At 32.9% G+C, this 27993-nt stretch overlaps 1 protein-coding gene, 1 non-coding gene and 1 pseudogene across 5 annotated transcripts in view; 2 read left to right on the top strand and 1 right to left on the bottom strand.

Moving 5' to 3' along the window:
• Window positions 1–14588, top strand: part of Btbd8 (BTB domain containing 8) — a 99172-nt gene extending 84584 nt beyond the window's left edge. For all 4 annotated transcript variants that reach the window (XM_047519856.1, XM_047519846.1, XM_047519839.1 and 1 more), the window contains 6 exons: window positions 2121–2182; window positions 6417–7113; window positions 7529–7616; window positions 8525–8664; window positions 10106–12421; window positions 13715–14588. In XM_047519856.1, coding sequence (XP_047375812.1) covers window positions 2121–2182; window positions 6417–7113; window positions 7529–7616; window positions 8525–8664; window positions 10106–12421; window positions 13715–14184 — 3773 coding nt within the window. In that variant the 3' untranslated portion in view covers window positions 14185–14588. The remainder of the gene's footprint in view (window positions 1–2120; window positions 2183–6416; window positions 7114–7528; window positions 7617–8524; window positions 8665–10105; window positions 12422–13714) is intronic.
• A 2298-nt stretch (window positions 14589–16886) lies between these two features.
• On the bottom strand, window positions 16887–16993 carry LOC124968960 (U6 spliceosomal RNA). The gene has a single exon (XR_007105898.1). It is a non-coding gene; the product is annotated as a U6 spliceosomal RNA (small nuclear RNA).
• A 1677-nt stretch (window positions 16994–18670) lies between these two features.
• LOC124958803 (actin-related protein 2/3 complex subunit 1A-like) lies at window positions 18671–27746 on the top strand (annotated as a pseudogene).
• The last annotated feature ends 247 nt before the right edge of the window (window positions 27747–27993 follow it).

Here is a 27993-nt window from a genome sequence, read left to right as displayed (position 1 = left end):
CCAAATTTGCTTAAAGGCATTCTTGTGAAGAGGTTAGAAGTATAAAAGAATATAATTCATATAGAACAGATTACAAAACATACTTTCTCCCTTTTAAAATATATTTTGCCATAAGGGTTTTCCATCTTTTTCATAAGACACCCTTTCTTATGGTTTTGTCCAGATTAGATGGATTTTTTTTCACAATTGATTTGTTCAGTGATGAGGCGTGTGCTATTGCAGAGTGTCCCTCAGGAACCACACAGTGGTCACTGACATTTAATAGGTACTATTTGAAACATAAGCATTAAACAAAAGATGTGCATTCCTTAGAATATATGATTGTTTAAAAAAAAAACAAAAATTTGAGGGTGTGGAACTAAAAATGGCTTCATGACTATTTTTGGGTTAAAGCCAGTGCCTTAGAAAAAATACTGGCATATTCAGCAAGTATACTCTTGAAAACAATTTAAGCTAAGGGACTATTTTCTGAAGTAAACATTTGTTTCCTATAAAAGATGGAAGCTATGTGTGTTGAAATATATTCTTGATAATGCATGAGTATGTAAATCCTTTAGTGGTATAGTCAGAATGTGAACTGCCGGTGTCTTGTGTTGTAAGTCTAACGTGATAGTGCAGCTAGATGTTATTCAAAGAGCGCTTTTCAAAGAAATTCCATTTTTTAAATAACAAAAATCAAGAGATTTTTAGAAACTGGAATTTTTTTTCGTAGTGACTTATTTCTATGCTGATTTTTATATGATAGTTTACTATGATATCTATACAATGTGAGGAAACAAAATAAGATCAGTATTCCATGAGAAGGTGTCCTTCAACTCTTTTCTAGTTGGAACAAACTTTGTTTTTCTCTGTTTTAGAGGATTTCATAGTTAAGTTGAACTTCAAACAGTGTTCTTTAATTATTCAAAGCACTAATTAAAAATACATATGTATACATACACAAATCTAAACAAAATATCATTGGTAATACAGCTAATTATCAAAAAGAACTGTCCTTTCAATTATATTTCATCAGTGCAATAATAATGTTTATAAACCTTAAATATGTTGAATAATAATCTTGATTTATGCATAATTGCTGCATTGGGAAACCCAGATGAAAGAATATTTTTGGGTTGTCTTTGTTGTAACATTTCTTACATTCTAGTTGTTATTGACTTTTGGAAGAAAGTTTTTATTAATTTCTTTTCATATATTGTTGTTCAGAGTTATTTGCTTACTCTAAGTCAGTCTTTACATTGCCCCTTCCAGAATCTTGCTTTGTTTTACAGCACATATTCTACAGAACAGATTGTGGAAGATGAATAATAGAGTTTGATAATTTAATATATTTTATTAGCTGTTTTAATAAAAATCAAATAATTTTTGGAAGTTATATTTTTTCTTCAAAATATATCTTAAAGCACCATAACTTTCAAAAGAAAGAAATATATTAACTGAACTATGTTGATAGCCCTCATACCATTATTCCTATATATTTTCCTGACGTCATTCAAATTCTTATTTTAAGCACAAAACATGAATTCCCCAATAATTCCCATATAAACCTAACTTACAAAATGAATTTTCATTTAATTCTAAAAAGAATAATAGGAGTTTGAGGATTGTTTCTTATCTTATTTTCAATAGAATCTTATTTTTTTGTTCTATTTCCACCTTCCCCATGACATACTTGAAAAACCAGGATGTATTTTTAGTTAATTTCAACAGAGTATTTTTAGGATAACTATTTTCTTGTATTATTTATAAAATATTATATTTGTCATAATGTATAATTTTTTGAAATTTGGAAAATAAATGAAACCAGTTATCTAAAAATTTACAACTTGAGAAATTTCTGGGTTTTTTGTAAATACATGAACACTCTTTGAGATTGCACTTACTATTTATTAATTTTAAAAACAAATATCTTAGGAACCAGAGAATAAGATTGAAAGTGACATCCTTTAAAAAAATTCTAAAATACAACAGAGAATTATTTTGTGTACTACATTGGTTTCAGATGTTGTTGTGTTACTTCCATCAAAATATAATGTTTTGTGCCAGAATTCTATTTCTTCTGTGCTTCTATAGTAATAGTAATGCTTCCTATAAAAATAAATTGCTGTTTTTTTCTACAGCTGCATTTGACAAGGGTGATGATCGAAGACTTGGCAAAAAGCCTATATTCAGTAGCTCTCAGGTAAACTTCTGAATTTTATAGGTCCAATGACAAAAGATAACAAATTATTTAAATTTTATTATTTTGTATTTCAGCCTAATTTTTTAAAATCTCTTCATTAATTAAAACTATTTTTTAATAAAAATAATTTTGAGTCTTTTAAAATCAAGTGAACATTGAATACATTTTTAAATAATGTAAAGTTTTGATGTCCAGCTGGCATGAGAACTATCTATCTTTTTCATTTCCTTGAAAACCTTTTTGGCAGGTAACATATTGGAGCTATTCCAGTAGATTGGGAATTGTTCAGAATTCTAGATCTAATACAATGACTGTTTTTCCAATTAACCTATTTCTTACTAAGGAAGGTCTTGGTTGTTCCAGTTTTCTCTATACCAGTATTTTAATTCACATTTTTTTTATGTGAAGAAAGCAATTGGTACCAAAAGCACAGTTGTGTTCTACTTTAAAAGTTTCTTAGTGTGCTTATATAAGGTATCCAATGTAATCAAATTCTCAGAAACAGAAAGTAGAATGGTGATTCCCAGAGACTGAGAGTGGGGTGGATTATAGAAAAGGGGAGTTGTTTAGTGTAGTGGGTATAGCTTTTCAGTTTTGTAACAAAGAAAGTTCTAGAGATACAGAGTTGTGTAACAAAATGCATATAGTTAATGTAACTGCACCATATGCTTAAAAATGTTAAGATGGTAAATTTTGTGTTTTTTACCATATACCCAAAAATTTACTTGATGTATTTATTATAACCGTAAATATGTTTTTCTTCCCACAAAATATTGTTATTATTGGTTAACTTCCAAGATAATTTATAGCTGCTTATGTAAGCAATAATATATTTAAAGTACAGAATCATACTAGCCTACTGTGTGTATTACAATGATAATACGGAAACATACATTGAGAGTTCCAGTTTGGATTGCAAAGAACATAGTGCCCTTGCAGAGCAGAGTAGGGAATCCTGTTTTCTTCCTTATAAAAACCAGTGCAGCCCAAACCATAACTGAGGTGTCATGGCTTAAGGCAGGGTCAAGCTCTAAACAAATGTCATTAGATAAGAAACTGGGATATTGGAGCTTTTTGCCAGTAGTAAACTTACTAGGAATGTTCTCTAGAGTGTGTTTCACAATATATTAGCTCCATCATATGCTCCACCTAAGAACATGTAGCTTCCACCAAGTTTAAGACTTGGTGGTTTCCACACTGTAGCTCCTCTTAAAGATTAAAGATAAAAATTATACCTTAAAAGTGCTAAGAAACACTATAGTAAAAGAACACCTGAATTTTGTTTCAACTAAATTTCTATTTGTTAAACTATGGGACACCATTAGGCTTCCTAAGTTACTTTAAAGCATATTATATAATTCCCCATAACATAGTTACTCTAGGAGATGGTACCTTAGGACTTTTTTTTTTTTAAATGTACTTAAATTCCCTGTTATCCCTGTGGTTTTGTTGTTGTTTGTTTGTTTGTTTTAAGGTCCCCAGGAATTAGTCTACCTGCCTTCTTTCCCAATTATAAAGCAGGCTTTTCCTCCTCCTTTGCCCTACAGTAAAGTAGAACAAATTTTCATCATTCTTATCTTCCTGACTTTAAGGTTATCTAAGAGTTATTTTCTGTTAACAACAATGGGAATGAAATAGAGTAATAAGTTTCCCTCAGAAAGGCAGTGGTATACTGAAATGAGTGCTATATAAAAAATTAGAAGAGTTCAAATATTGACATCACATTATTATTTGTGTTTGCTTATGTGTAAGATGGAATAATAAAACCAGCAGGATTATTGCGAAAATTAGTCAAAATAATTTATGGGTAGTTATCTGGTATGTAGTAAGTACTTAGTAAATGTGAAATGAATACAGTTTTCAAATAGAGATGAAACCTTTAGAAGGTGGAAAGAAGGCTGGGTACAGTGGCACATACCTGTAATCCCAGCCACTGGGGAGACTGAGGCAGGAGGATCACAAGTTGAGGCCAGCCTCAGCAAACTTAATGAGACCCTAAGAAACTTAGACCCTGTCGCAAAGTAAAAATAAAAAGGACTAGAATGTGACTCAATGGTAAAGCACCCCAGCACCAAAAAAAAAAAAAAAAAATGAAATAAAATAAAGGTGGGGAAAAGCTAATCAGATAAGAACAACAGAAATGTTTCAAAAGAGTGCTAGTACTAAAATATTTAAAAATAAAACATGGTAGTTGCTTCAAAATAAAATGGGGATAAATATATATGAAACAATTGCACATGAATTGGTAATTGTTAAAGCTGGATATTAAGTACATGGCAATTCATCATACTGTTCTTTTCTTTAAATTATGTTTAAATTTTTCTGTAGTAAAAATTAACCAAAAAAAAAAAAAAAGATAGGAATACTTTAGAGGGTTATCTTTTTTTTTTTTTTTTTCATTTTTGTCAATAGAATATAGTGACCATTCCCAGTTGGTCATGGGTTCAGAAGAAACATATTTAAACTTTGCAAATATAAGCAAGAGACTGCTTAGAAATTCATTCACATTGAATCTTCATCATATCATACTATGTTAATGTCAAGTTTCTAAAGGAGTGTATTTATCCCATATAATACATACATTTAGCCCTTAGCATAATACTTCAAGGTGCAAAGATTTAAGGATAGAGCAAATTAAGTACAGTTGATTTGAAGGGAAAGAAAAGGTCTAAAAGCAGAACTTGACCTAATTTTAGGTATTAAAAATAGAGGAATGTTTTGTTGGGCTAAGATTGGATCAAAAAAGCAAAAACTGAGGAACAGGCCCATTTGAACTTTATAAATGTTAGAATCCTAGAATACTGATCTGAGGAAGATTATTCTCTACTCTATAAACATGTAAAATCTAAGACCCAGAGGTGCTAATTACTTCTTAAATATTCCAAATCTACCGGAGGCGAAGCCAGTATAAGAATCTCATGATTCCTTCATCACCATACCTTTGGTTTTGCCAAATTTAGCCAAGTTAGTATTTTTATTGTCTATATGTACATATTTGCATGCATAGATATATATATTTATATATGTTATTTTATCTTGGACAGTTTTAAATGGAATAGAGAAGCTTTTCAGATTTAGAAATAATTAGATGTTGAATTATAATCAATATATGCCAGGTTTTAATAACAAACATCAACATTTTCATAAGTCCCCAGTATATTATTGGCCTGGTGCCAAAAATTTTAGATACAAAAAGTGAAGACAACATAGGCTTTGCCTCTACAGTCTCATGTAGCTTTACAAAGGGAAAAAAAGGGGAACATTTACATATTTACCCAAAAAATGACAATATAATCTTACATTTTTATTCTAAAATTCCTACCAACTTTAAAATTTTTGGTGTTCTCTTCCTTACTAAGGTTAGGTCTAAGAAAAATGATTAAGTGGTTGTGTTTGTCTTCAGTGCCCTTCTATTTTCCTCCTTTTCCCTTTTTCATATCCTTTTTCCTGCACTTTCTCCAGATAGCCAATACTGTACTACCCTCTTGTTCTTTCAAAAACCAAGGTTTTCAGATGTAATGTGTTGTGTTTCCTAGGAGTTTTTTGTTTGTTTTCGGTGAAGACTCCAAGAAGTAAACTATTCTTAACATAGAGAATTAAATCTTTAATGATAAAATTCCTGGCATTTGGGATAGGGTTGAAGAGTGAGGTTTTGCTGAAAATCTTTGCAATGTCTCTCAAATTATACCATTTGGATGATTACCTCCTTGAGGCAGTAAGTCATGAGCTCAAGTCCTGTTTCTGTCCCTTACAAGCTTATGACCTTGGGTAAGTCACATACCTACTTTCATCCTCCATTTCTTGTCTGACAATTAAAAATATCTACAGGAGCTATTTCATAAGATTATTATAAATATTAAGTGAAATGATGTAGGAAAAAGGTTTTACGTGGAAACAGGGATTCCTTTAAAAATATTGAATATTAATGTTTACTCAAGGCATGCTGAATCTTTAGGTATTAATCTCTACCAGACCTTCATAAATTAAAAATAATATGCCTTTTAAATATGTAAACCTTTAATGTTGTATTTAAGATTTGATTAAGGTAATATGATCAATCGAGAGTAAAAAGTTTTGATCAAAATGATCAAAGACCCAATTCAAGTTTTAAATGACCTTAAATCATAACATGAACTTTGCTGTTTGTGTCCTCTGAAAAATTGGCTTATTGAAACAAAGTATTATATGTCAAAGAGTTCAGCCAAGTTAAAGTATTTTTTCTTCTTTTTTGTAGCACAGGAGACAAGTTTCTGACTCTAGTATTATAAAAAACAAATCTTGGAGGGAAAATAACAAGTGTTGGAGTTCTCTCTCTACTAATCAGAAGATGAAATCTGATGGATTAGCATCTGGACATTCATCAAATACTAATAGAAATAGTATAAATAAAACCTTGAAGCGTGATGATTTAAAGGAAAAGGATAGTACAAAAGTAGCATTTAAGAGTACAAAAGAATTGAAAACTGGGGGGAAAAATATTTCTGGAAAGCCCAAAACTGTAATAAAGGCCAAAATAGAAAACAATGATAATGCAAAACTCGACAACCTGCCACCTAAAGTTGTGGAAAAGTCAACAACAGCAGCAGCAACTGGACATAAAAATTCAGTAAATGGAAAAGGAGTGAAAAATCAGGAAGGGCAAATCACAGGCGCCAGACCCAAGGTATTCACTGGAAACTTAAATGTGCAAGCCAAAGCAAAACCTTTGAAAAAAGGGACAGGGAAAGATTCTCCATGCCTCAGCATTGCAGGACCTTCCAGCCAATCTACAAATTCAAGCATGGAACTATTGATTTCCACTGAATGTCTGGGCGAACCAAAAGAAAATGGATCAGTAGAAGAGATGTCTTCCAGTCAGAAGCTATCCTTTTGTGATTCTCCAGGACAGATGGTGAAAAACAGTGTAGACAGTGTCAAAATTTCCACTGTAGGTGGGTTTTTAGCACTTTTAATTTTTTTTTTTTATACTTTGTGTGTATGTGTGTTGTGCTGGAGATCAACCCAGGGCATTATACATGCTAGGCAAGTACTATATTACTGAGCTACACCTTCACCCCAAAACTCTAATTTTTAATAGCTCTTGACAGGTAAAGTTCTTAGAAAGAATGATGCTTGGGGGTCTTTTATTTATTTATTTTTAAATATCATAAAGTTTTTATTTATATGTATTCATGAAAACAGAGAAAACAGTCCTTCCTTCTTTAACGTTTTTGTTTATTGTGTCTAACCAGTAAATTTATACCAGATTGTTACATTATTAATGTATTCTATCTCATGAAAATTTACACCAGATTGTTACATTATTAATGTATTCTATCTCATGACTGACTTTTTCTTAATTTATAGCAGTAAAATCTCAGCCTGTTTCAAGAGTTACCAATGGAACTTCCAATAAAAAAAGCATTCATGAACAAGACACTAATATAAATAACAGGTAGGTCTTCATTTAATGTTTAACCTATATGCTAACTCTCTCTGTAAATTAATTATATACTAACTTGTAGCTAAATATTGTTAAAGTGTGGGGCTGGGGTTATGGCTCAGCAGTAGAGCGCCCGTCCAGTGCCTGTAAGGCACTAGGTTCAATCCTCAACACCACATAAAAATAAATAAATAAAGATAAAGATGTCTACCTACAACTAAAAAAAATTTTTTTTAAATATTGTTAAATATTTTGGGAATAATATTTTGGGAATAATATTGTTAAATATTGTTGGGAATCCACTTGTGCATACTGGTTAAAGTCTTAGAGATGATATTTTTGGTATTCAAGTGCAAATTGGCCAAAAAGCATTACCAAATGCTTTTTTTGTTTGTTTGTTTTATGGCACTAAGGACAGAACCCAGGGTCATGTGCATTCTAGGCAAGTGCTCTACCACTGAGTTATATGCCCCCAGCTCTGGCAAATAATTTTAAATGTTTAATTTTTAGCTATTACTAGGATATGAATAATTTTCCCTGCCTTATTATTTAAATTGATTTTCAGTATTAGTTCATACTGGCTCAGCAGTAGAGCTCTGAGCTCTACAATACTGTCTTTAATTTGTTAAAAAAAGTAAAATATTATACAGTGATGTTTTAAATGATTGTCTTATTTATAAAAGAATATATGTATTAGAATGATTGATGCAAAGTATTAGAATAATATCTTTATACTTATGGCATTTATTATGCATTGCTTTATCATGCTTTACCTACGTTACCTAAAGACTTATGGTTTCTCTATTTTCAGAAAATATGTATTTCTATTTCTTGGGGAAAATATATTTCATGAGTAGTTCTCTTAAAAGTTTATGTTTTGGAATCTCATTGTAATACTAAATACAAACCATTTTTCTTAGTGTACTAAAGAAAGTCAGTGGCAAAGGATATAGTGACCCAGTACCACAGGCAATTTTGAAGAAAAGAGGAAATGGCAATGGATGTGGTACAGCTCAGCAGAGGACAAAGAATGCCTCATCTAATCTTGCTAAAACTCAAGGTAAAGCTAAAACAGTTGTGGGTACCATGGGTATTACTTCCTTATGTAAGTTGGATAAGCAAAACTCAGATTTGGAATTTAAGTAGCAAATAAGCAAAATATAACAATTTCACTTATTTTTACATTTGTTTCACATGATAGAGATGAGAGTTTAGACAAGTATTTTGGTGTTTTGGAAGTATGGGTTCAGTTTTTATTATCCTTTGTGAGAAAAATAATTAAGGGAATCACTATTTTATCTGCATTTGTGGTGCTTTTATAGAGTATTCCTATATTTCTTTAAAGTTTCATTGATAACTATAGGAATTTCATCTGTAAAACCAGCTTTAAATAGCTCTAAAAATAATGGTATAGCCTAGATAGCCATTATATATAAAGAGGAAGAATTTTCCCTACTGAATCTGTGCTATGTTATGTATTTTTCAGTATTTTAAGAAGGAAATTATTAGATTATATGATTTGCTAACATAATAACTGATTTTAAAAATTACTTTTTTATACATTAAGCCTTCACATGTGTAAGAGCAGTTTGTAAAATTCTCAAAATACTTTTGATTTACATTATGAATTAACACTGAAAATCAATTTAAATAATAAGGCAGGGAAAATTATTCATATCCTAGTAATAGCTAAAAATTAAACATTTAAAATTATTTGCCAGAGCTGGGGGCATATAACTCAGTGGTAGAGCACTTGCCTAGAATGCACATGACCCTGGGTTCTGTCCTTAGTGCCATAAAACAAACAAACAAAAAAAGCATTTGGTAATGCTTTTTGGCCAATTTGCACTTGAATACCAAAAATATCATCTCTAAGACTTTAACCAGTATGCACAAATGGATTCCCAAAATTAATCTCTCGTTCCCTCCAGGCAGCAGTTCTGGTTTCCACTGCAGATTTAAGTTAATGAGCTACAATAATAATGATCTTCTTATAAGAAGGAAAATGGTTTTATTCATGTTTGAAAGAAAAAAGGAACAATTTCAACAGTTTTCTATTTTCTGTTTAGCTTGCTTCTCTTTTCCAGCTATGTAGAACACAGCCTTCCCCTCCTTCTCCCCCGACCAAAAAAAAAAAAAAAAAAAAAATAACTTCAAAGGGAAGACTTCCTTTGGTATAAGAAATCAGATTTTTTCCACCCTCATATATTTATGCAAATCCAATTTTGGCATAAGGATCAAGGCTCTTCTCAGGAAGACTCAATTTTAATAATTTTAACTAAGACTTTGAAATAGTCCCTATATATTTTAATAGAAAAAAATTTTAATTTTATCATATGACTAACTCCTAATCTATAATTATTCATTTGATCTATAATGTAATTACCTTGTAATGTAACCTTTCATTGTTTTTATTTATTTTATTTTTTCTAAAGTAACTTAAAATGTTGAATTTCACACAGAATTAGAGCATATTATATTTCTGAACTTTCTTTTCTTAGGATCCCAAGGTGACTCACCAAATTCAGTAAAATCTTCAATCTCTTCAAGGAAGTCTGATGAAAAATTGGACCATAAGACAACTTCAGATAAACAAACACCTAAGAAAAAAGTTGTTAAGCAAGGACTTACAACTTTGCCTAAGGTTAATGCAAAAATGGTGTCAATGCCTAAAACCCTGAATCAGTCAAAGAAAGGTGAAACTGTGAATAACAAAGATTCAAAACAAAAAATGCTTCCTGGACAGATTATATTGAAGACTCAGTCTTCTTCTCAAAGACCTTTAAAAAGTGAAACATCTGTTATCCAGAAAAGTATTCTTCATCATATACATGATAACAACAAAGACAATGCTTCTGAACAGAAGTCTCACAAACCTCTAACTAATCTTGCAACCGAAATCAGTGGCACAAAGTCATTTCAGTCATCATGCAGACCAGACCCACAAAAGCCACTGAGCAGTCATGAAAAAGAGAAATTGGTGTTAGAATGCCAAAATATTTTAAAGCTGGATAAATCAGTAAAACAAGAACTGAAATCAGAACAGATTTGTTCAGATAAAAGTGAAACAAAACTTCCCAGTCACAAAGACACAAATCATTGCATTCCAACTGAAGCATATTGTCATTCTGGCAGTGATAGTGTAGATTCAAAATTTTATAATACCAATGCTCTGAAGTCCAGGATGTCAAATCCAAATGAAAACTCCTTAAACTATAACCCAATTTGTGATTTAAACTCAACAAATGTAGAACAAACTCATTTAATATCAGATAGAGAGAGAGAGGTAGGAAGAAAAGATACAAATAAAACATCAAGCATGAAGTGTGTGAAAGATGTTTTACCTTGTATTCCTGAAAGAATAAATGGTACCTTAAATTCTGTTCAAGATGACAGAAAATCTAAAATTCATGTAGAAGAACCTGTTGGTTCTCAGTTATCTAATGACTTTGCCGTGAAGGAAGATAAACTTGCTACCACAGACTCAGATGTTTCCTCCAAATTTTTTTTGGGACAGCCATCAGGAAAAAATTCTCCTAAAAATATGGAAACATCAGAAACTCCAGAGAACCATGAAACTCCAGAAGCTCCATTTGTGGGTCACTGGAATTTGAGTACCAATGTGCTGCTTCAGAGAGAGAGTCCTGAATCTGACACTGGCAGTGCTACCACATCCTCTGATGACATAAAGCCCAGATCTGAAGACTATGATGCTGGAGGGTCTCAGGATGATGATGGGTCAAATGACAGAGGTATTTCTAAGTGTGGAACTATGCTGTGTCATGATTTCCTTGGAAGAAGTAGCAGTGATACTAGTACTCCTGAAGAATTAAAAATATATGATAGTAATTTAAGGATTGAAGTAAAAATGAAAAAGCAAAGTAGTAATGATCTTTTCCAAGTTAACTCAACAAGTGATGATGAGATTCCTAGGAAAAGGCCAGAAATTTGGTCTCGATCTACAATAGTTCATCCTAGGGAAAAAGAAAATATTTCACGAGGCAGTGTCCAGTTTGCTCAGGAAATAGATCAGGTTTCTTCCTCAGCAGATGAAACAGAAGATGAAAGATCTGAAGCTGAGAATGTTGCAGAAAATTTCTCTCTATCTAACCCAACTCCTCAGCAGTTTCAGGGAATAATTAACTTAGCTTTTGAAGATGGAACTGAAAATGAAAGTCGTGAGTTTTCTGCAACTAAAAAGTTTAAAAGGTCAGTTTTACTTTCAGTAGATGAATGTGAAGAACTGGGATCTGATGAAGGGGAAGTCCATACTCCCTTTCAGCCTTCTATAGATTCACTTTCACCTTCTGATGTTTTTGATGGTGTTTCTCATGAACATCAGGGAAGGACCTGCTTTTCCAGATTCTCACAAGAAAACCAAGAAAGTATTTTACAATGTAAACAACAACATAAAGGCAATAGCACATATAACAATGACAGCACTCTCTTGGGTCTTAATAGCATTGACTCTTTAAGAAAAGAGAAACAGAGTGTTTCAGCCACTGATGAAAAGAACACATTAGATGTCCTGTCCAAAGGAAGCAGGCAATTTTTTCCAGAGGATAAAAAAGTAAATGGTGGAAACAATGTGAATAATGACTTTCAGCAATGCAGCAAATTCTTGGATAGTGATATAAAATCTCAAGAAAGGCCATGTCATTTGGAGCTTCATCAAAGAGAACCCAATTCTGACATACCAAAGAACAACTCTACAAAATCTCTGGACTCCTTTCGGAGTCAAGTTCTGCCTCAGGAAGGTCAAGTGAAAGAGAGCCATTCAACAGCTACCGAAAAAGCTAATATTGCTTTATCTGCAGGTAATGTACAGAAATAGAAATGCTAAATGCATAAGAAAATAAGTTTATAGAGTTTTAAAGTTTTATGTAGCCCTGAATGTTATATTTTAGGTAGATAGAATAATTACTTATGCAACAGTTTCAAATTTTAAATGAAAATTTAAATTTCTTGATAAATATGAAAATTAACTAGTTATTCATTCATTATTGTTCACTGAAAATCCTAGTGAAGAATTAATATCTAGTAAAATTTTTGGTTGTTTATTAGACATAGCTAACATACTAGGAGACTTTACATAAAGAGCAAATATAAAATCTTAGTTTATTATTATTTAATTATTTATGTCTAATTTAAGAATTCTCAACTAAGAAATTTTATTACACATTGGTTATGATTTATGGACTTGCTAGTGATATATTTAAGAGGGCTGTGCAATAACTATAGTAATATGTAACTAAAAGCACTGAACTATTTTAACAACTAGATTATTACAATTTATATGCATTTTACAGAGATTAAAACTTTCAGGATTAATATAATTCTATTCTAAAATTTTCAAGTAAAAAGTTAAATTTCCTTAAAGAGAGTATATTTAGAAGCAATGATAATATATGAAAAAAGCCCAAGCTTATTTCATATGCACAGATGATTTCCTGTCTAATTGTTTTATGTTTTTGTCTTCCTCATTATGGTAATTCAGACTAATGACCCACATTTGAAATATGCAATAGTGGCTGACTGAGTAACTATTGTATATCATAATCAAGAAAAATACTTATCTATAATCCCTATTCAGCAAAATCATTAGGAGTTCTTTTCTTAAAAAAAAAGTTGAACTTTTTTGTTTGTCCTTGCTTGAATCCTCCTTTGCATGTGCAATATACAAATAAGCCTTTAGAGAAAATGTATTTATTTCCCCCTTTTGCAAATGACTTACTTTAAAAGTCACCATCAAATAACTGTCTTTTTTTTCCTCCTTAAGTTTCTATTGTAGTAAATTAGATATATGTGTACTTTCTATGTTTGTGTTGAAATAATTTGTTATTTTCTGTATCATAAGTTTTCAAATTAAAGTATGGAGAATTATTGTTAGTTGCTTATGTTGATTTTGCTGCTAAACCTCGCCCTTGAATTTTTTTAACATAGAAGATGAAATGCCTGAGAAATTTTGTCAATTTTGTATGTTATTTTCCCATTTTGTGGTTTTTGGGGGAGGCTATCACTGTTACATTGTATTAATATTGTACTACAAAACTCTGAGAGGTACCAACATGTGCAATTTTTACATTGTGTAGTATTATGAATTATTTCAGGAGACATAGATGATTGTGACACACTGGCACAAACCCGCATGTATGACCATCGGCCTTCAAAAACCCTTTCTCCAATATATGAGATGGATGTAACAGAAGCATTTGAGCAGAAAATGGAATCAGAAACACATGTTACAGATATGGATTATGAAGATAATCAACATTTTGCAAAACAGGACTGGACCCTACTAAAGCAACTGCTCTCTGAACAGGACTCAAACTTAAATATTACAAATTCTCTTCCTGAAGATCTAAATTTAGCACAGTATTTAATCAATCAGACACTCCTTTTAGCACGAGACAGCTCGAAACCTCAGGGTATAGCACATGTTGACACTTTGAACAGATGTAGCGAACTAACATCTCCACTTGATAATTCCTCAGCAAGTATCACCATGGCTAGTTTTTCCTCTGAAGATTGTTCACCTCAAGGGGAATGGACAATTCTGGAACTGGAAACTCAGCATTAAGAGTCTTAACATTTTGGAAAATTTTAAACTGTGTCACCCCTTTATTTTTGGATGCCTATATTATATCTAAATTATAATTGCATTAGCCAGATATAGACTGTCCTTAATATTGAGGGAGTCTTGGTTTATTGAGGTAAACATAGTTTATTTATTGATATGCTATCACATATAGGAAAAAAAAGTGTTTTTCTAAAGTTTTTGAGCATGTTTTCTATAATTATTAGAGAAATTAGAAGACTTCTAAGGAAAAACACTTGCTTTAGTTTTTCTTTCCTACCTGATCATTTGTTTATAATTCAAGAATTTAAAATGTGAATGCACAAGTATATCAGTCCCTTTACCCTTTTACTTTTGTTCTGCATATGGTACCATAGTAATTTAACAATAAAAAAAACCTTACTGTGCTTGTGTCAGTTTATATAATCTGTGAATAACATTTTAACTCAGGTTGGGGTGTTTTAGGATGATAGATAATTATTGGGAAAAAAAAAAAAACATCTTTCTCAATAATTACAAGTCCAGAAAGTCTTGAAGAAAGTATACCTCAAATTTCAACCACATTATTAATAGGATAAGAGAAGTAGAATTTCCTGTATTTCTCTTTTGGGGATATATCCAGAGAAAGGTATCTGCCCTGTTCAAAAGCAGTAAAAAGACTGTCTACCTTATTTCTGTAGACTACCTTACAGTTAATTACTCTTCTTTTGCATTTTATGTTAATATTTTGGAACTGCACCTGCAGTAAGTTGGCATTAAATATTAACTTGAAAATAGGTGCATCTGGCAATTGAGGAGTTACTGAGTTTTAATTGTGTGTGTTTGTGTGTGTGTGTGTGTATGTATTTGTGTATGTACTTTAGTTTCTTATTTGCTTTATCAGATTATCTTTCAGTCTAATATCAGTAGAAAGACAAAAATAAAAACCTTTTCTACAGAATTCCATAGGAGATAAATACCTTTTCCATAGAATTCTATAGGGAACTTAATACGTTGACCTTTGATACTGGTGGGTATTGTCCTTTAGGGTAATAGGACTTCATGCAGCAGCCTCTCTCAAAGCTTTATAGCTAACTCATAAGTTTTCTAAAATATGTCAGAAATAAGGAAATTTGGGGGGATAAAATTATCCTAAAATTAGCAAAGTTTTCAATAAATTATTAATGATAGACTCTATGTTGAATATCAACAATCATTGATGCACAATAATTTGTTCTGAAATAATGTAATTATGTTAACACTGAATACTAATTTGTTATACCATAAATTTGCTGTACATTTTTTTACTGGAAGCTCTGTGTAGGGGACACTTATTCAAGAAAGTATTTAATGTATTCATTCAGAGTTTTAAAAAATAGGCATTGGATGAATAAGTTAATAACTTTCTTGAATGAATGAGTGGTCCCCTAAAATATGAAGTAGAGTGTGAAGATAACTAAGATTTGATTCCTGCTCTAAAAAAAAAAAGACTCAATTTCTAGTAATGAGGGACCATGTAAGAAAAAGTTTAAAATGCACTAATATTTATACTTTTTATTTATTTATTTATTTTTAATTTTTTTACAGACTACATTTTGATTCATTGTATACAAATGGGGTACATCATTTCATTTCCATGGTTGTACACAATGTAGATTCATACCATTCGTATAATCATACATGTACATAGGGTAAGGATGTCTGTATCATTCCACCATTTTTCATACCCTTCTCCCTCTCATTTTCTTTTACATATTCTAAAGTTCCCCCATTATTCTCTCATTCCCTACTCCCATCCCCATTATATATCATCCTCCAGTTATCAGGGAAAACATTCGGCCTTTGGTTTTTTGGGCTTGGCTTATTTCACTTAGCATGATATTCTCCAATTCCATTCATTTATTTGCAAATGCTATAATATTATTCTTTATGGCTGAATAATATTCCGTTGTATATATATACCACAGTTTGTTTATCCATTCATCTGTTGAAAGGCATTTAGGTTGATTCCACAGTCTAGCTATTGTGAACTGAGCTGCTATAAACATTGATGTGACTGCATTACTGTAGTATGCTGATTTTAAGTCCTTTGGGTATAAACTGAGGAGTGGGATAACTGGGTCAAAAGGTGGGTCCATTCCAAGTATTCTGAGGATTCTCCACACTGCTTTCCAGAGTGACTGCACCAATTTGCAACTCCACCAGCAATGTAAAAGTGTGCCTTTTTCCCCACATCCACACCAACATCTATTATTGTTTGTGTTCTTGATAATAACCATTCTAATTGGAGTAAGGTGAAATCTTAGAGTTGTTTTAATTTGCATTTCTCTTATTACTAGAGATGTTGAACACTTTTTCATATATTTATTAATTGCCTGTGTGTCGTCTTCTGTAAAGTGTCTGTCCAGTTCCTTGGCCCATTTATTGATTGGGTTCTTTGTATTTTTGGTGTAAAGTTTTGTAAAAGTTCTCTATAAATTTTGAAGATAAGTGCTCTATCTGAAGTGCATGTGGAAAAGATTTTCTCCCACTGTGTAGGCTCTCTCTTCACATTTTTGATTATATCCTTTGCTGAGAAAAAGCTTTTTAGTTTAAGTCCATCCCATTTATTGATTCTTGCTTTGATTTCTTGTGCTTTGGGAGTCTTGTTGAGGAAGTCTGATCCTAAGCCAATATGATGAAGATTCAGGCCTACTTTGTCTTCTATTAGGTGCAGGGTCTCTGGAAAAAATATGAAACGCTTCACAAATTTACGTGTCATCCTTGTGCAGGGGCCATGCTAATCTTCTCTGTATCATTCCAATTTTAGTATATGTGCTGCCGAAGCGAGCACAATATTTATACTTTTAAAACTTTGTATTTTAGAACTGGATGGGAATTTAGAGATTATTCTAATCCCTTCAAATTTCAAAGGAGGGCTCTTAATCCCAGAGGAATTAAGAGATTGCTCAAGATTCCACAATTAATTTGGGGGCTAGAATCCAATATTCCTTAATTCTTGTTTGGTGTTATTTCTACCCCCCAACACACTTTATTTTTTTTCACTAAAGCTGAGAACAAATACATTTATAGATCATTTGTAGTACGTACAATTATATGATAGCACCAAAGACAGCAGAAATTCCTAAGATATTGTGTTGTCTTTTTCCCAAATATAAAATTGTTTTAAATGTTACTTTTAGTAAACTTCTGAGGAAGTTTAGAAATTTATAATTGAAACTTCAGTTCTTTCCTAATTTTAAGATCTTTTTTTTTAGATGTTGATGGATATTTATTTATATGTGGTGCTGAGAATTGAACCCAGTGCCTCACATATGCTAAGCAAGTGCTCTGCCACTGAACCACAACCCTAGCCCCTAGTTTTAAGATCTTAAAAACTCTTTTTAATTACTAAACATTAAAATGTAATTAATTCCATGTCACATCTATAAGTAGATGATTGAGAAGGCATTTTGTTTAAGCAGTGACAACTTAGGGGCTTATAGAACATATCATGTTTTCATATCATGCTCTTTTGTGAACCAAGCAATTACTGTGTGCTGTGGTACTCTGGGCTAGTGCTTTATCATTCAACAAACATTAACAAGTTAGCATTTTATATGTTAGACTTGCTTTAAATATATATCAATGCATTCAGTTCTCACAACAGCTCCATGAAATACGTTTTCTTTTTTTTAATATTTTTAAGATGTTGCTAGATCTTTATTTTACCCATTTATATGTGGTGTTGAGAATTGAATCCAGTGCCTCACACATGCTAGGCAAGCATTCTACCACTGAGCCACAACCCCAGCTCTGAGATGTTTTCTTATCTTTATTTTACATATAAGAAAGGGTATTTTTTCTCTTTAAAAAAATATTTCCTGTGGCTGGGGTTGTGACTCAGTGGTAGAGCTCTTGCCTGGCATGTGTGAGGCTCTGGGTTCAGTCCTCAGCATCACATGAAAATTAATTAATTAAAGGTCCATTGATGACTAAAAAATGTTTAAAAAGAAAAATATTTCCTTTTCACATGAGGAAACTGATGTAGAATTCTTAACTCTGCAAGATTTACTATAGTGAATGAACCCAAGAGTGAAAGTAACACACTATATTTTTGTTTGATAAGATAACAATTGTATAATGCCAGAGTTATGGGAGTTCAGAACGTATTGACAGCTTGTCAAGAAGAGGTCGGAGAAGACAGATCAAGTAAAATTTTGTGACCCACTTAAGAATTTCTGTAATGAAGATTTCTATAACTTTGTGGCTGCAATCTAGTTGTATAGGCCAGGTGACTTTTTGAAGATACACCTATATATAAAGTACTTTTATAAGAGGAGAGGGAAAGGGAAGAACTGGGGAGTGAAGTTGACCAAATTATGCTATGTGTATGTATGAATATATCACAAAGTTGTCTTTTAAGTAGTTAAGTAACAACCAGGTGTGCTTTAAAAAGATATCTGTCCATAGTAATGAAAAGGACCTGGTTTGGTGAAACACCCAAACTTGTCAATCTTAGAAATGGAAAATGAGGACAATTCCAAGTGACCTCACTTCTTCTCAAGATCCCTTTCTCCCACAGCTCCTGGTGGACACCATTTGTGTGATGTGACTGCTAGTCGCCCACACCCTCACTGTTTGCTTCCAGGTATTGTCTTTTTCATGACTCAATTCCCACCTCCAAGTGTTTTTCTTCCGAGTTTCTTGTGACAACTGCCCATCATATCATTGTCAGAAAATGGTAAGAATCCACCAATAACTCCAGCTTTTTGATCCTGGGCCATATCTTTTTCCCATTAGGATTTATATGTTTTGGCTACTTGATAGAAGTTGATTCACCAGTAACTTAAGCAGAGTGTATTATAAAAGGTATCTTCATATGAAGTAAGGAAATAAATGTTCATTCACTTTTGCTCCTTCCAAACAATAAACGTGGGGGGAAATGGAGAAGAATTTGATAACAGAGACATTAAGTAGGTTGAGATTCTAGGAGAAGATGGAAAGGAATTTTAAAATTTCTATCATAAATAATATTCATTTCATACATTGAAGGCCTGGTTTGTTCTCAAGATTTTTCTAGAACTGGGAATAAAAAGATGAAAAGATGACATGGAACCTTGTCCTTGAGTATCCCAAGTCAGCAGAAGGGGATTGTTAAACAAAAATGGCAAAATTGTGATCTGAAGTGCCATAATAAAGCTCTGTGAAAAGTATAATTGCTGTGTAAAGGACAGAGAAGTGATGGAGGAGTACTCAGAATAGTTGGAATTCACATGACAAAGGAAAATGCACATCCCTGGCAGAAAAAGAATACACAGGCAGTGAGGAATTCTGGTTGTTCCATGTGATTGGAGAGAAGGGAATGGATAGAAAGATTGAGATGGAGTTGGACAGGAAAGTGGAGTCTAGAAAGGAACATGATCAGATTTGCATTTTAGATCATTTTGATAGCAATATGTAAAATAGTGGAGTGGGATGATAATAAGGACAGGGAGACTAGTGAAAGATCTTGCAATAATAAAAAGCTTAGCAGAGAGAAGAATGAATATATTTGAGAGCTCTAAGCAGTGGAATTGAAGAAACTCAGTGTCTAGGTATGGGAATTAAAGAAGGGAGTCAGAGATTTAGATTTCTAAATCTAAATGGGGCTTGGGTGGTTGATGACATCAATCAAAAAAGTGAAGCAAGCATAAAAATGAATTTAATTTGGGACATACTGAGTTTGAGATGCCTGTGGGACATTCCAGAAACTGAGGACAAACTATGGTTAAAAAGAAAAAGAAAAGCTTACCAAAAAAAATACTAAAAAGAAGTATTCAGAAGTAGAAGTAGAGGCAGGCAGGCAACACCCACCTGTAATCCCAGTGACCCAGGAGGCTGAGGCTGGAGGATCACTAATTAGAGGTCACCCTATACAACTTATTGAGACCCTGTCTCAAAACTAAAATGTTTAGGGGCTGGGGCTATAGCTCTGTGGCAGAGTGCTTGTCTAGCACCACATAAAAATAAGCAAAAGCATACTGTCCATCTACAACTACAAAAATAAATTTTTAATTAAAAATTTTAAAAAGAGATGGGGATATAGTTAAGAGGAAGGGTGCCCTTGGGTTCAATCCCCACTGCTAAAAAATAAATAGGAAGCCAAGATGAAGAGAAGAGAGTGATGAATGAACAATTTTGCTATAATCAGAAGAGGGAAAACCAAAGTACCAACTTTGACCTATCAAATTCACAGGGATTTTTAATTTTTTTTAAAAAATCAATATCAGCAACAGAACAAGTTTGGGATTCTTGTATGTTTTTTGGAGATTGCAAGTTACCTTTCCAGTAAGCAATTAGTGAATATCAAGAGTGTTCACAGCCTCATATCCTTAACCTAGTCCTTTCTCCTCTTGGGATCTACCATTTAAGAAATAAGAATCTTGCTGGTCACAGTCGTGCATGCCTGTAATCTCAGCAGTTTGGGAGGTTGAGGCAGGAGGATTGCAAATTCAAAGTCAGCCTCTGCAATTTACCAAGACCTCAACCTCACGAGTTGCTGGGATTACAGGCGTGTACCACCATGCCCAGTACCAGGTTATGATTACAACTGAAGCACTGATGCAGGTGGGACCACAATGGAAGATAAATCTGGAAAAGTGCATGCAAGCCAAACTACGATGAATCCTGCAGGCCACGCCAGGGATTATGAGCAAACCATTTGGGCAAACATCTTAAAAATTTAAAACAGGCAAATACATTGCAAATATGATTTTTTTTTCATTAAGATTACTCAAATTCTATCAGGTAAAAGCTGATTGTTCTGATTGCTTTTTTTGTTTCTGTTTTTTTGCAGTTGTAGATAGATAGAATGACTTTATTTGTTTATTTTTTATGTAGTGCTAAGGATCAAACCCACTGCCTCACACATGCTAGGCAAGCACTCTGCCGCTGAGCTACAGCCCTACCCCAAAAGCTGATTGTACTTGATTGGAAAAGAGGTAATTTTCAATTTGGACATGACACATTTGAGATACAATTGAGACTTCCAAAGTATACAACATAATGCCTTTCAAAATTAAGAAACTCAACAAACCATGACATTTACACATGCCCACTCCATTTCCTGCTAGTTTTTTTGAGGTGTAATAGGTAGAGATGAGAACATTGGCTCTGTTTAATATTATCTATTGCTAGAGCTCTTTTAAAGTTGGAATTATCTACACATTCTTCTCTAGTGATTCTTATGTTTTAAATTCTGATAACAAGATTACTTTGGCTAGGCGTAGTGGTGCACACCTGTAATCCCAGCAGCTCCAGAGGCTGAGGCAGGAGGATATCAAATTCAAAGTCAGCCTCATCAAAAGTGAGGTGCTAAGCAACTAAGTGAGACCCTATCTCTAAGTAAAATACAAAATAGGACTGGGGATGTGGCTCAGTGGCTCAGTGCCTCAGAGTTTAATCTCTGGTACCCTCCCCCAAAAAAAAGATTACTATGAATCTCACTTAGCTAATACATTAAGTGTATGTTTTTATCATTTAATATTGCAGAAGTTACTTTTAGAGTCCATGATTCACCTTTCATACAGTGGTTTCTTAATTACTTCCAAACCAAGCCAATGTTAGCAAAATAATTTTAATTCTAACATGAGAATTTCAGTTCTGCTCTGACTGTATTTTATAATAATGTTGTCCCCTGATCAACTAAATATTGAATTTCTAAATCAAGAACATATCAAGAAAAAATGTTTTCATGCAATGATATATTTTTCCCAAAAAGGGCTTTCATATAAAATATGCTGAGTTTTATATGTTTTCTTTCCATTTTAAGCTTCATTTTAGCCTAGCAAGAGAGCTTAATTTGGGGCTGGAGTTGTGGCTCAGTGGTAAAGCAGCTGCCTAGCACATGTGAGGCACTGGGTTCAATCCTCAGTACCACGTAAAAATAAAGGTTAAAAAAAAGAGGGCTTTATTTTGAAAAACTGCATTTGAAATATACCTTCATTTACACAATCACATGCCTTAGGAAAGAATATGTCTACACCATGAATTGTTCTATTAGATCCACGCAGCTCTCAAAAATATGAATAATCTACTCTGTTAAATTGTAGGTAATGTCCCACCGGCATACTTGGCAGCAGTCACTGAGTCAATGGTGTGAGCAAAGGTCCACCACTCAGGCTGGATTGGAACACCATCCAGGGGACTTGTGATGCTTGCCTGTAGCCTTGGGAACATCCATGATAATCAGAGTTAATGACCTTTTCATTGGTTGATGCAGAAGGAGCCTCCCCTCACTTATGCAGCTGCATAGTCTATGAAACCAAAAGCTTTGTGCACAATAAACAGATTTTGCTTCACCACCACCTTGAGTGAGTCCCCACAGTCTGTGTGTAGGTGACACCGTCGCCCTCACCCCTCCAAGGAAGAAACCCCCTTGAATGTTAATTAAATAAGCAGGAGGTCATTGGCCTGAAGTTACAGCCATGCTTTGAGTTCACACATAAAGAACTGCAATCTAATATTTTAAAAAATAAAAAAGAACTGCAACATAACTTAGTATGCAAAAAACTGAAAATATAAGTAGGAAAACAGCTAAGTCTCAGCCAACCAGAAGCTGTCAAGACTTCAGCCAATCTCAATCTGTCAACTGATCAGACCATGTCCAAATAAGGAAAAAGGTGGAGCTATCACCAAGTTATTTCTGTATTTCCCTTTTCTGTCTAAAAATAATGTCTGCTGCTGCAGAGCAGAATTGACTAAACCTTTTCTGGTTCTGAGTTCTTTCCAATTCATGAATTGGATGAATTGAGTTCTTTGCTCTAAATTGTCGGAAGTTCTTCCTTTAACAACTTTTCTTGTAAAAGAAATTTTTTAAATTTAATTTTTAGTTCCTTTGACAACTTTTAAGTCAAGAAAGTAAAACAATATCTTCTTAGAGTTTTCCGATTTAGTGCAAATTATAAAGAACATATTCCAGAAAGTAGTATCACATTGAATCAAAAGAAAGTGAAAGAATTAATATAATTGTGGGAATTAAATAGATGTTAGAAAAGGAGTAGAACTAATAGAACTGATATAACCTAAGAGTTGTTTACTAAAACAAACACCCACACACTGGCTTAATGGAGAGGAAATAAAGAATAGAAATTATTAATGAGGAAATAAATCATATATAATAACTACACATAATAGCTATACATAATCACAGTTGAAAATCTGTTAGTTGAAAAAAGTGCTAGCTGGTTCACTAAGCCATTTTAGAGTATGGAGAAAAGAAAAATCATCAAATGCAATTTAAGAAGACATAATGTGATTACTAATATCTGAATAAAGCATAAAAGAGAAAATTATAGAATTACATCACTTATGATAACTATTGCAAAATACCAGAATGATTCAATAGTATGTTAAAATAATATCCATGTATTAAAATTTAAAGAATACAAGGTGAGTGAATTTTGGAAGACTTTTCATATAGTACCCCCATATTAAATGGTTAAATTTTAAAAAACTCAATAGATGCCAAAATTTAACTGAAACAATGACATCAAAAGAGTACTTTAAGAAAGCATGAGTGATATTTTAATATAACCTTGCAGTAAGAAAGAACATACAAGGAACTCTGAAATAATAAATCATAAGATTGATAATTTGGCTTTCCAAAATTTAGAATTCAGGGGCTAGGGTTGTGGCTCAGTGTTACAGTGCTTGTCTCATATGTGTGAGGCCCTGGGTTCAAATCTCAGCACTGCATGTAAATAAATAAGAAAAAGGTCTAAAGACAACTAAGAAATATATTTTTTTAAAAAGATAAATAAATAAAAGTATGTGTTCCTCTAAAAAAAATTAATTTAGAACTAAGATATGACCCAAATACAAACAGAATGAAAAGACAACAAGATAAATTGGGGGAATCCTTTTTCTTTTTAACAAAAATGAAAATGCAGCCAGTCAGTAAACAATTTTTAAAAAATGCTTAGTCAGACTCATGCTTACAGAAGCATTAAAAAAGAAAAAAAAAAAAAAACCATAAGAGGAAGCCTTTTTGAAAATATGAATCAATTCAATAAGTAATCAATTTGATGTGAGACTATGTATGGTAAGTAAATAAGTGAATGTATACTAGCCCATTTTTTATTATAATGAAAACAAGGAATTATAAATGAAAACAAGGTAGATGCTTTGTTGACTTTACATAAAAGAGTGAATCAGACTCAACTAACCAACTGAAATATATTAAAGTAGAAAACTAATTATACATTTTATTATACCATACATGTTTAAATTATTGGTCAAGTCAGATAAATTGCTTGAAACTCAGTTTTTTTCTAATGTTCTAAATCAAGCTAAAATTCTGGGCAGATTCCATTAAAACTCAATCCAAGAACATTGTGTGGGATGATTGTGCTTTTCATAGTCAATGAAATAAGAAAATCTAAAAATTACTAAGGAGGAAATGAAAACACTTTGGACTGTCATATGTAGCACAAATGCCTGAGTCAATTTATATTACCACGCAGATTTATTTGCAGCACATCCGTGTCATGCAGCTTTTAGTGCCATCACAGATTTACCATCCTAATCTGCTGCTTTTTAACTTTTTAACTTCCTTAGAAGCAGGAAAGAAATCCTAAGATAATTGATTAGTTCATTCTCCCATAATTTTTTTCCTTGAAAATTACTGGTCATTTAACATTTATTTGTACAAAACGTTGATTTGATATCTTGTTAGAAATGATAATGTGATCATAGATTCTAAAGTTAGTGCTAAATGAAGAAATTCTTAGGGAAAAAATTATTGCATTTTCCCAAGTGCTTTTTTTTTTTTTTTGCAAAGATATAAGTGGTTACCTGAGTCATCCGTGGGAGTGATGCATCATTTGTCTATGAAAATAATCTCATTTTCATATTTCAGTTCCCTTTTAGCCACCAACAATATATCTTTATTAATTTTGGTTGTTTACCCTAAGGGAAAGTTGAAGTATGTATAAATTCTTTCTCTGAGTGATTTTTATACCAAAGTCTCTTTAATAAGAAAAAAGAAGGAAAGCAAATCAGGAATAATATTTGTAAGAAATATGACAAATATTTATATTCATAAATACAAATACCTCATATATTAATTAGAATGATTAACAGCCAAATAAAAAACTAGGCAAAGAATAAAATTAACAAAATAAAAAACAGAAATAGTCAAAATACAGTAAATGATAAGATAGTTATATGCCAGTTAGTAAAGAAGTACAAAGTCAAACATGTTTACCAATTTAATTAATAAAAATAAAATTATAAAACCCAGTGTTGTCTAGAGTATAGTTAAGAGTGCCATTGAATTCATGTATCTTCTCTATAAGCATAAATGGGCGCAAACTTTCTGGAAAGCTCTTTAACAATAGGAATAAAGACCTTAAAATTGTTATAATCTTTAACTTGGTAATATGACTTTAAGTAATTTAACAAGTAATAAGCAATAGTTGAAATATACATGTGAATATATGTAATATTGTTTAAAGTGCTGAAATATGGATATTGTTTTTGTTTGTATTTCTGAGGATAGAACCCACTGCCTCAGGCATATTAGGCAAGTGCTCTGTTAATGAGCTATGGCCTCAGCCCCTGTTATTTTGATATGTTGTGATATTAAGCCATTTCAGTAAATTTCATGTTTGATGATAATATTTGATGATTTGGGGGAATGTTCACAATAAAATGAAGAAATTATGCATTAATGTACATATATGTAGTATAATATGTTTATAATATTTGATGATTTTGGGGAATGTTCATAATAAAATGAAAAAGTTATATATTAATGTACATATATGTAGCATAATGTGTTTATAATGAAAACTGTTGTGATAGTCTTATATGTTAAATTTGACTAAAATATAACATCCAGTGATTTAATTAAAAAAAAAAAACCTGTTGCTGTGGAAATATTTTTTAGATGTGTTCAATCTCTAGAATCACTTGATTTTTAGAAAAGAAATTGCCCTCCATAATGTGGGTGGGCCTCAATCAATCAATTAAAAACTTTAAGAACAAAGACTGACTCAGGTTTGATGACACACACTAAGCAGGCTGAGGCAGGAGGATTGCATGTTCCAGGGCTGCGTCAGCAATTTTGCAAGACCCTGTCTCAAAAAGGACTGGGGATGTCGTTCAGTGGTAAATTGCCCTGGGTTTTAACCCCAGTGAAGGAAAGGAAGGAGGGGTGTGGGGGGGGGGGGGCAGAGAAAGAGAGAGAAGAAAAGAAAGAAGGAAAGAAAAAGAAAAGGAAGAAACAAGTTTCCTGGAAAAGCAGAAAATCTACCTCAAGAATAGGTGTCAAGTCCTCTGCCAGCATAAAGGGAAGACTGTACTAGACAGATTAGAGTCTGAAATTTCTCTACTCTGAGCCCCTCCAGACCACCAGGACCTCAGCTTTCTATTCTTTGAAAACATTAAGAATAATGTCCCTGCAAGAATCACAAACTCTGAGACAGGAGTCCCCTGTGTTTCTCCTTTACTAGCAAAGCAATAAACCATCTTTTCCCTTCTCCAAAAACAAAACAAAAACAAAAACAAAAACAAAACAACAAAACAAAACAAAAAAAATTAAGAATAATGTCTCTGCATCAATTTTTACTATAATCAATCACCTGTCATAGGGGTTGTACCTGAGCTAAGAATCATCAAATGAGTATAAGAAGGGAAACCAGTGAGCAAAAGCTCACTAGGAGCACAAAGGGAGACATCAAAAGTGCTGACAGGGCTTCCCAAGAGCAATAACTTCATTTGTCACTTTAGGGGAGTCTGGAAACTAATCCTGGTGATCCTGAGGATTAATGGCACAACCATTTTGTGAAGTGGTCCCCTCTAGAGAACAAATTTGCTGTGGGAAGTGAAGCACGATTCATTGCTGTTATTTCAAGTCCAAAATTAACTTGTGGGTAAACAAACACATTAAAAAGCCAATTCACTCCCCAGTTCTCAGCTTGGATTGGTATCCCAACAATGTTTTTCAGGGAACATGAGCATGTGACTTTAAATGCAGAGTGTTTTCTGCCTACATTAAAGAAATAGTTAGCCAGTATGGTCTGGGGCAGCAAGATGCCTTTTGTTGAGCTGATGTCAGATTTTGGTGGCAAAGAATGATAGCTGGGTCCACAGGTTCAGCTTCTCCTCTGGCAGGAGCCCCCTGACCTGGGTCAGTCAGGGCAGCACTGAGTCTGTTGCCAATGCCTCAAAAAAGTGTGCAGGTCTCAACTCTGAAAAATGAGTTGCTGCCACTACTGAGTATTTTATTTCTTTCAGAGAATATGTTGAAGCCTCTGGCCATAACTGTTGTCCAGTGCCAGTGCTCTTTAACTACAATGACCACGCTATTTGACCTTTTATTTCAACCTTGACATTGCAAAACAGAGCATTAACTAAGCACAACATGGACAAGAAGGTCATGATTGAGGACTGCAATATAGCCTTGGGTATGTTGCACCAGAAAAGGATCACTCAGTCTATTTGTGATGCAGACATGCAAGATTGTGCCAAATTTTGCACTACTGACATCCACGAACCCATGACAATTTGGCATTTTAAGACCCTAGTCTTCAATCCAGGGCCTTCAGATAATGCAAAGCTGAGCAAGCCTCTGACATCCATTAGGAGAAGCATTGCTGACTCTGCCATTTGCATGATGGTGAGGCTTAAAATTGTCCTCCATTTCTATACATTTTCCTGAAAAATGACAGTATTTCATTATTTGTTAGGGCTGAATAATGCTTTATTGTATATATATACCATGTTTTCTTCATCCTTTCATCTGTTGATGGATACAAAGATTGACTCCATATCTTAGCTATTGTGAATAGTGCTATAATAAACATGAGT

Source organism: Sciurus carolinensis, chromosome 1, assembly GCF_902686445.1.
Source record: "Sciurus carolinensis chromosome 1, mSciCar1.2, whole genome shotgun sequence".
Lineage (NCBI taxonomy): Eukaryota > Metazoa > Chordata > Mammalia > Rodentia > Sciuridae > Sciurus > Sciurus carolinensis.
This window is presented reverse-complemented; position numbering and strand designations above follow the sequence as displayed.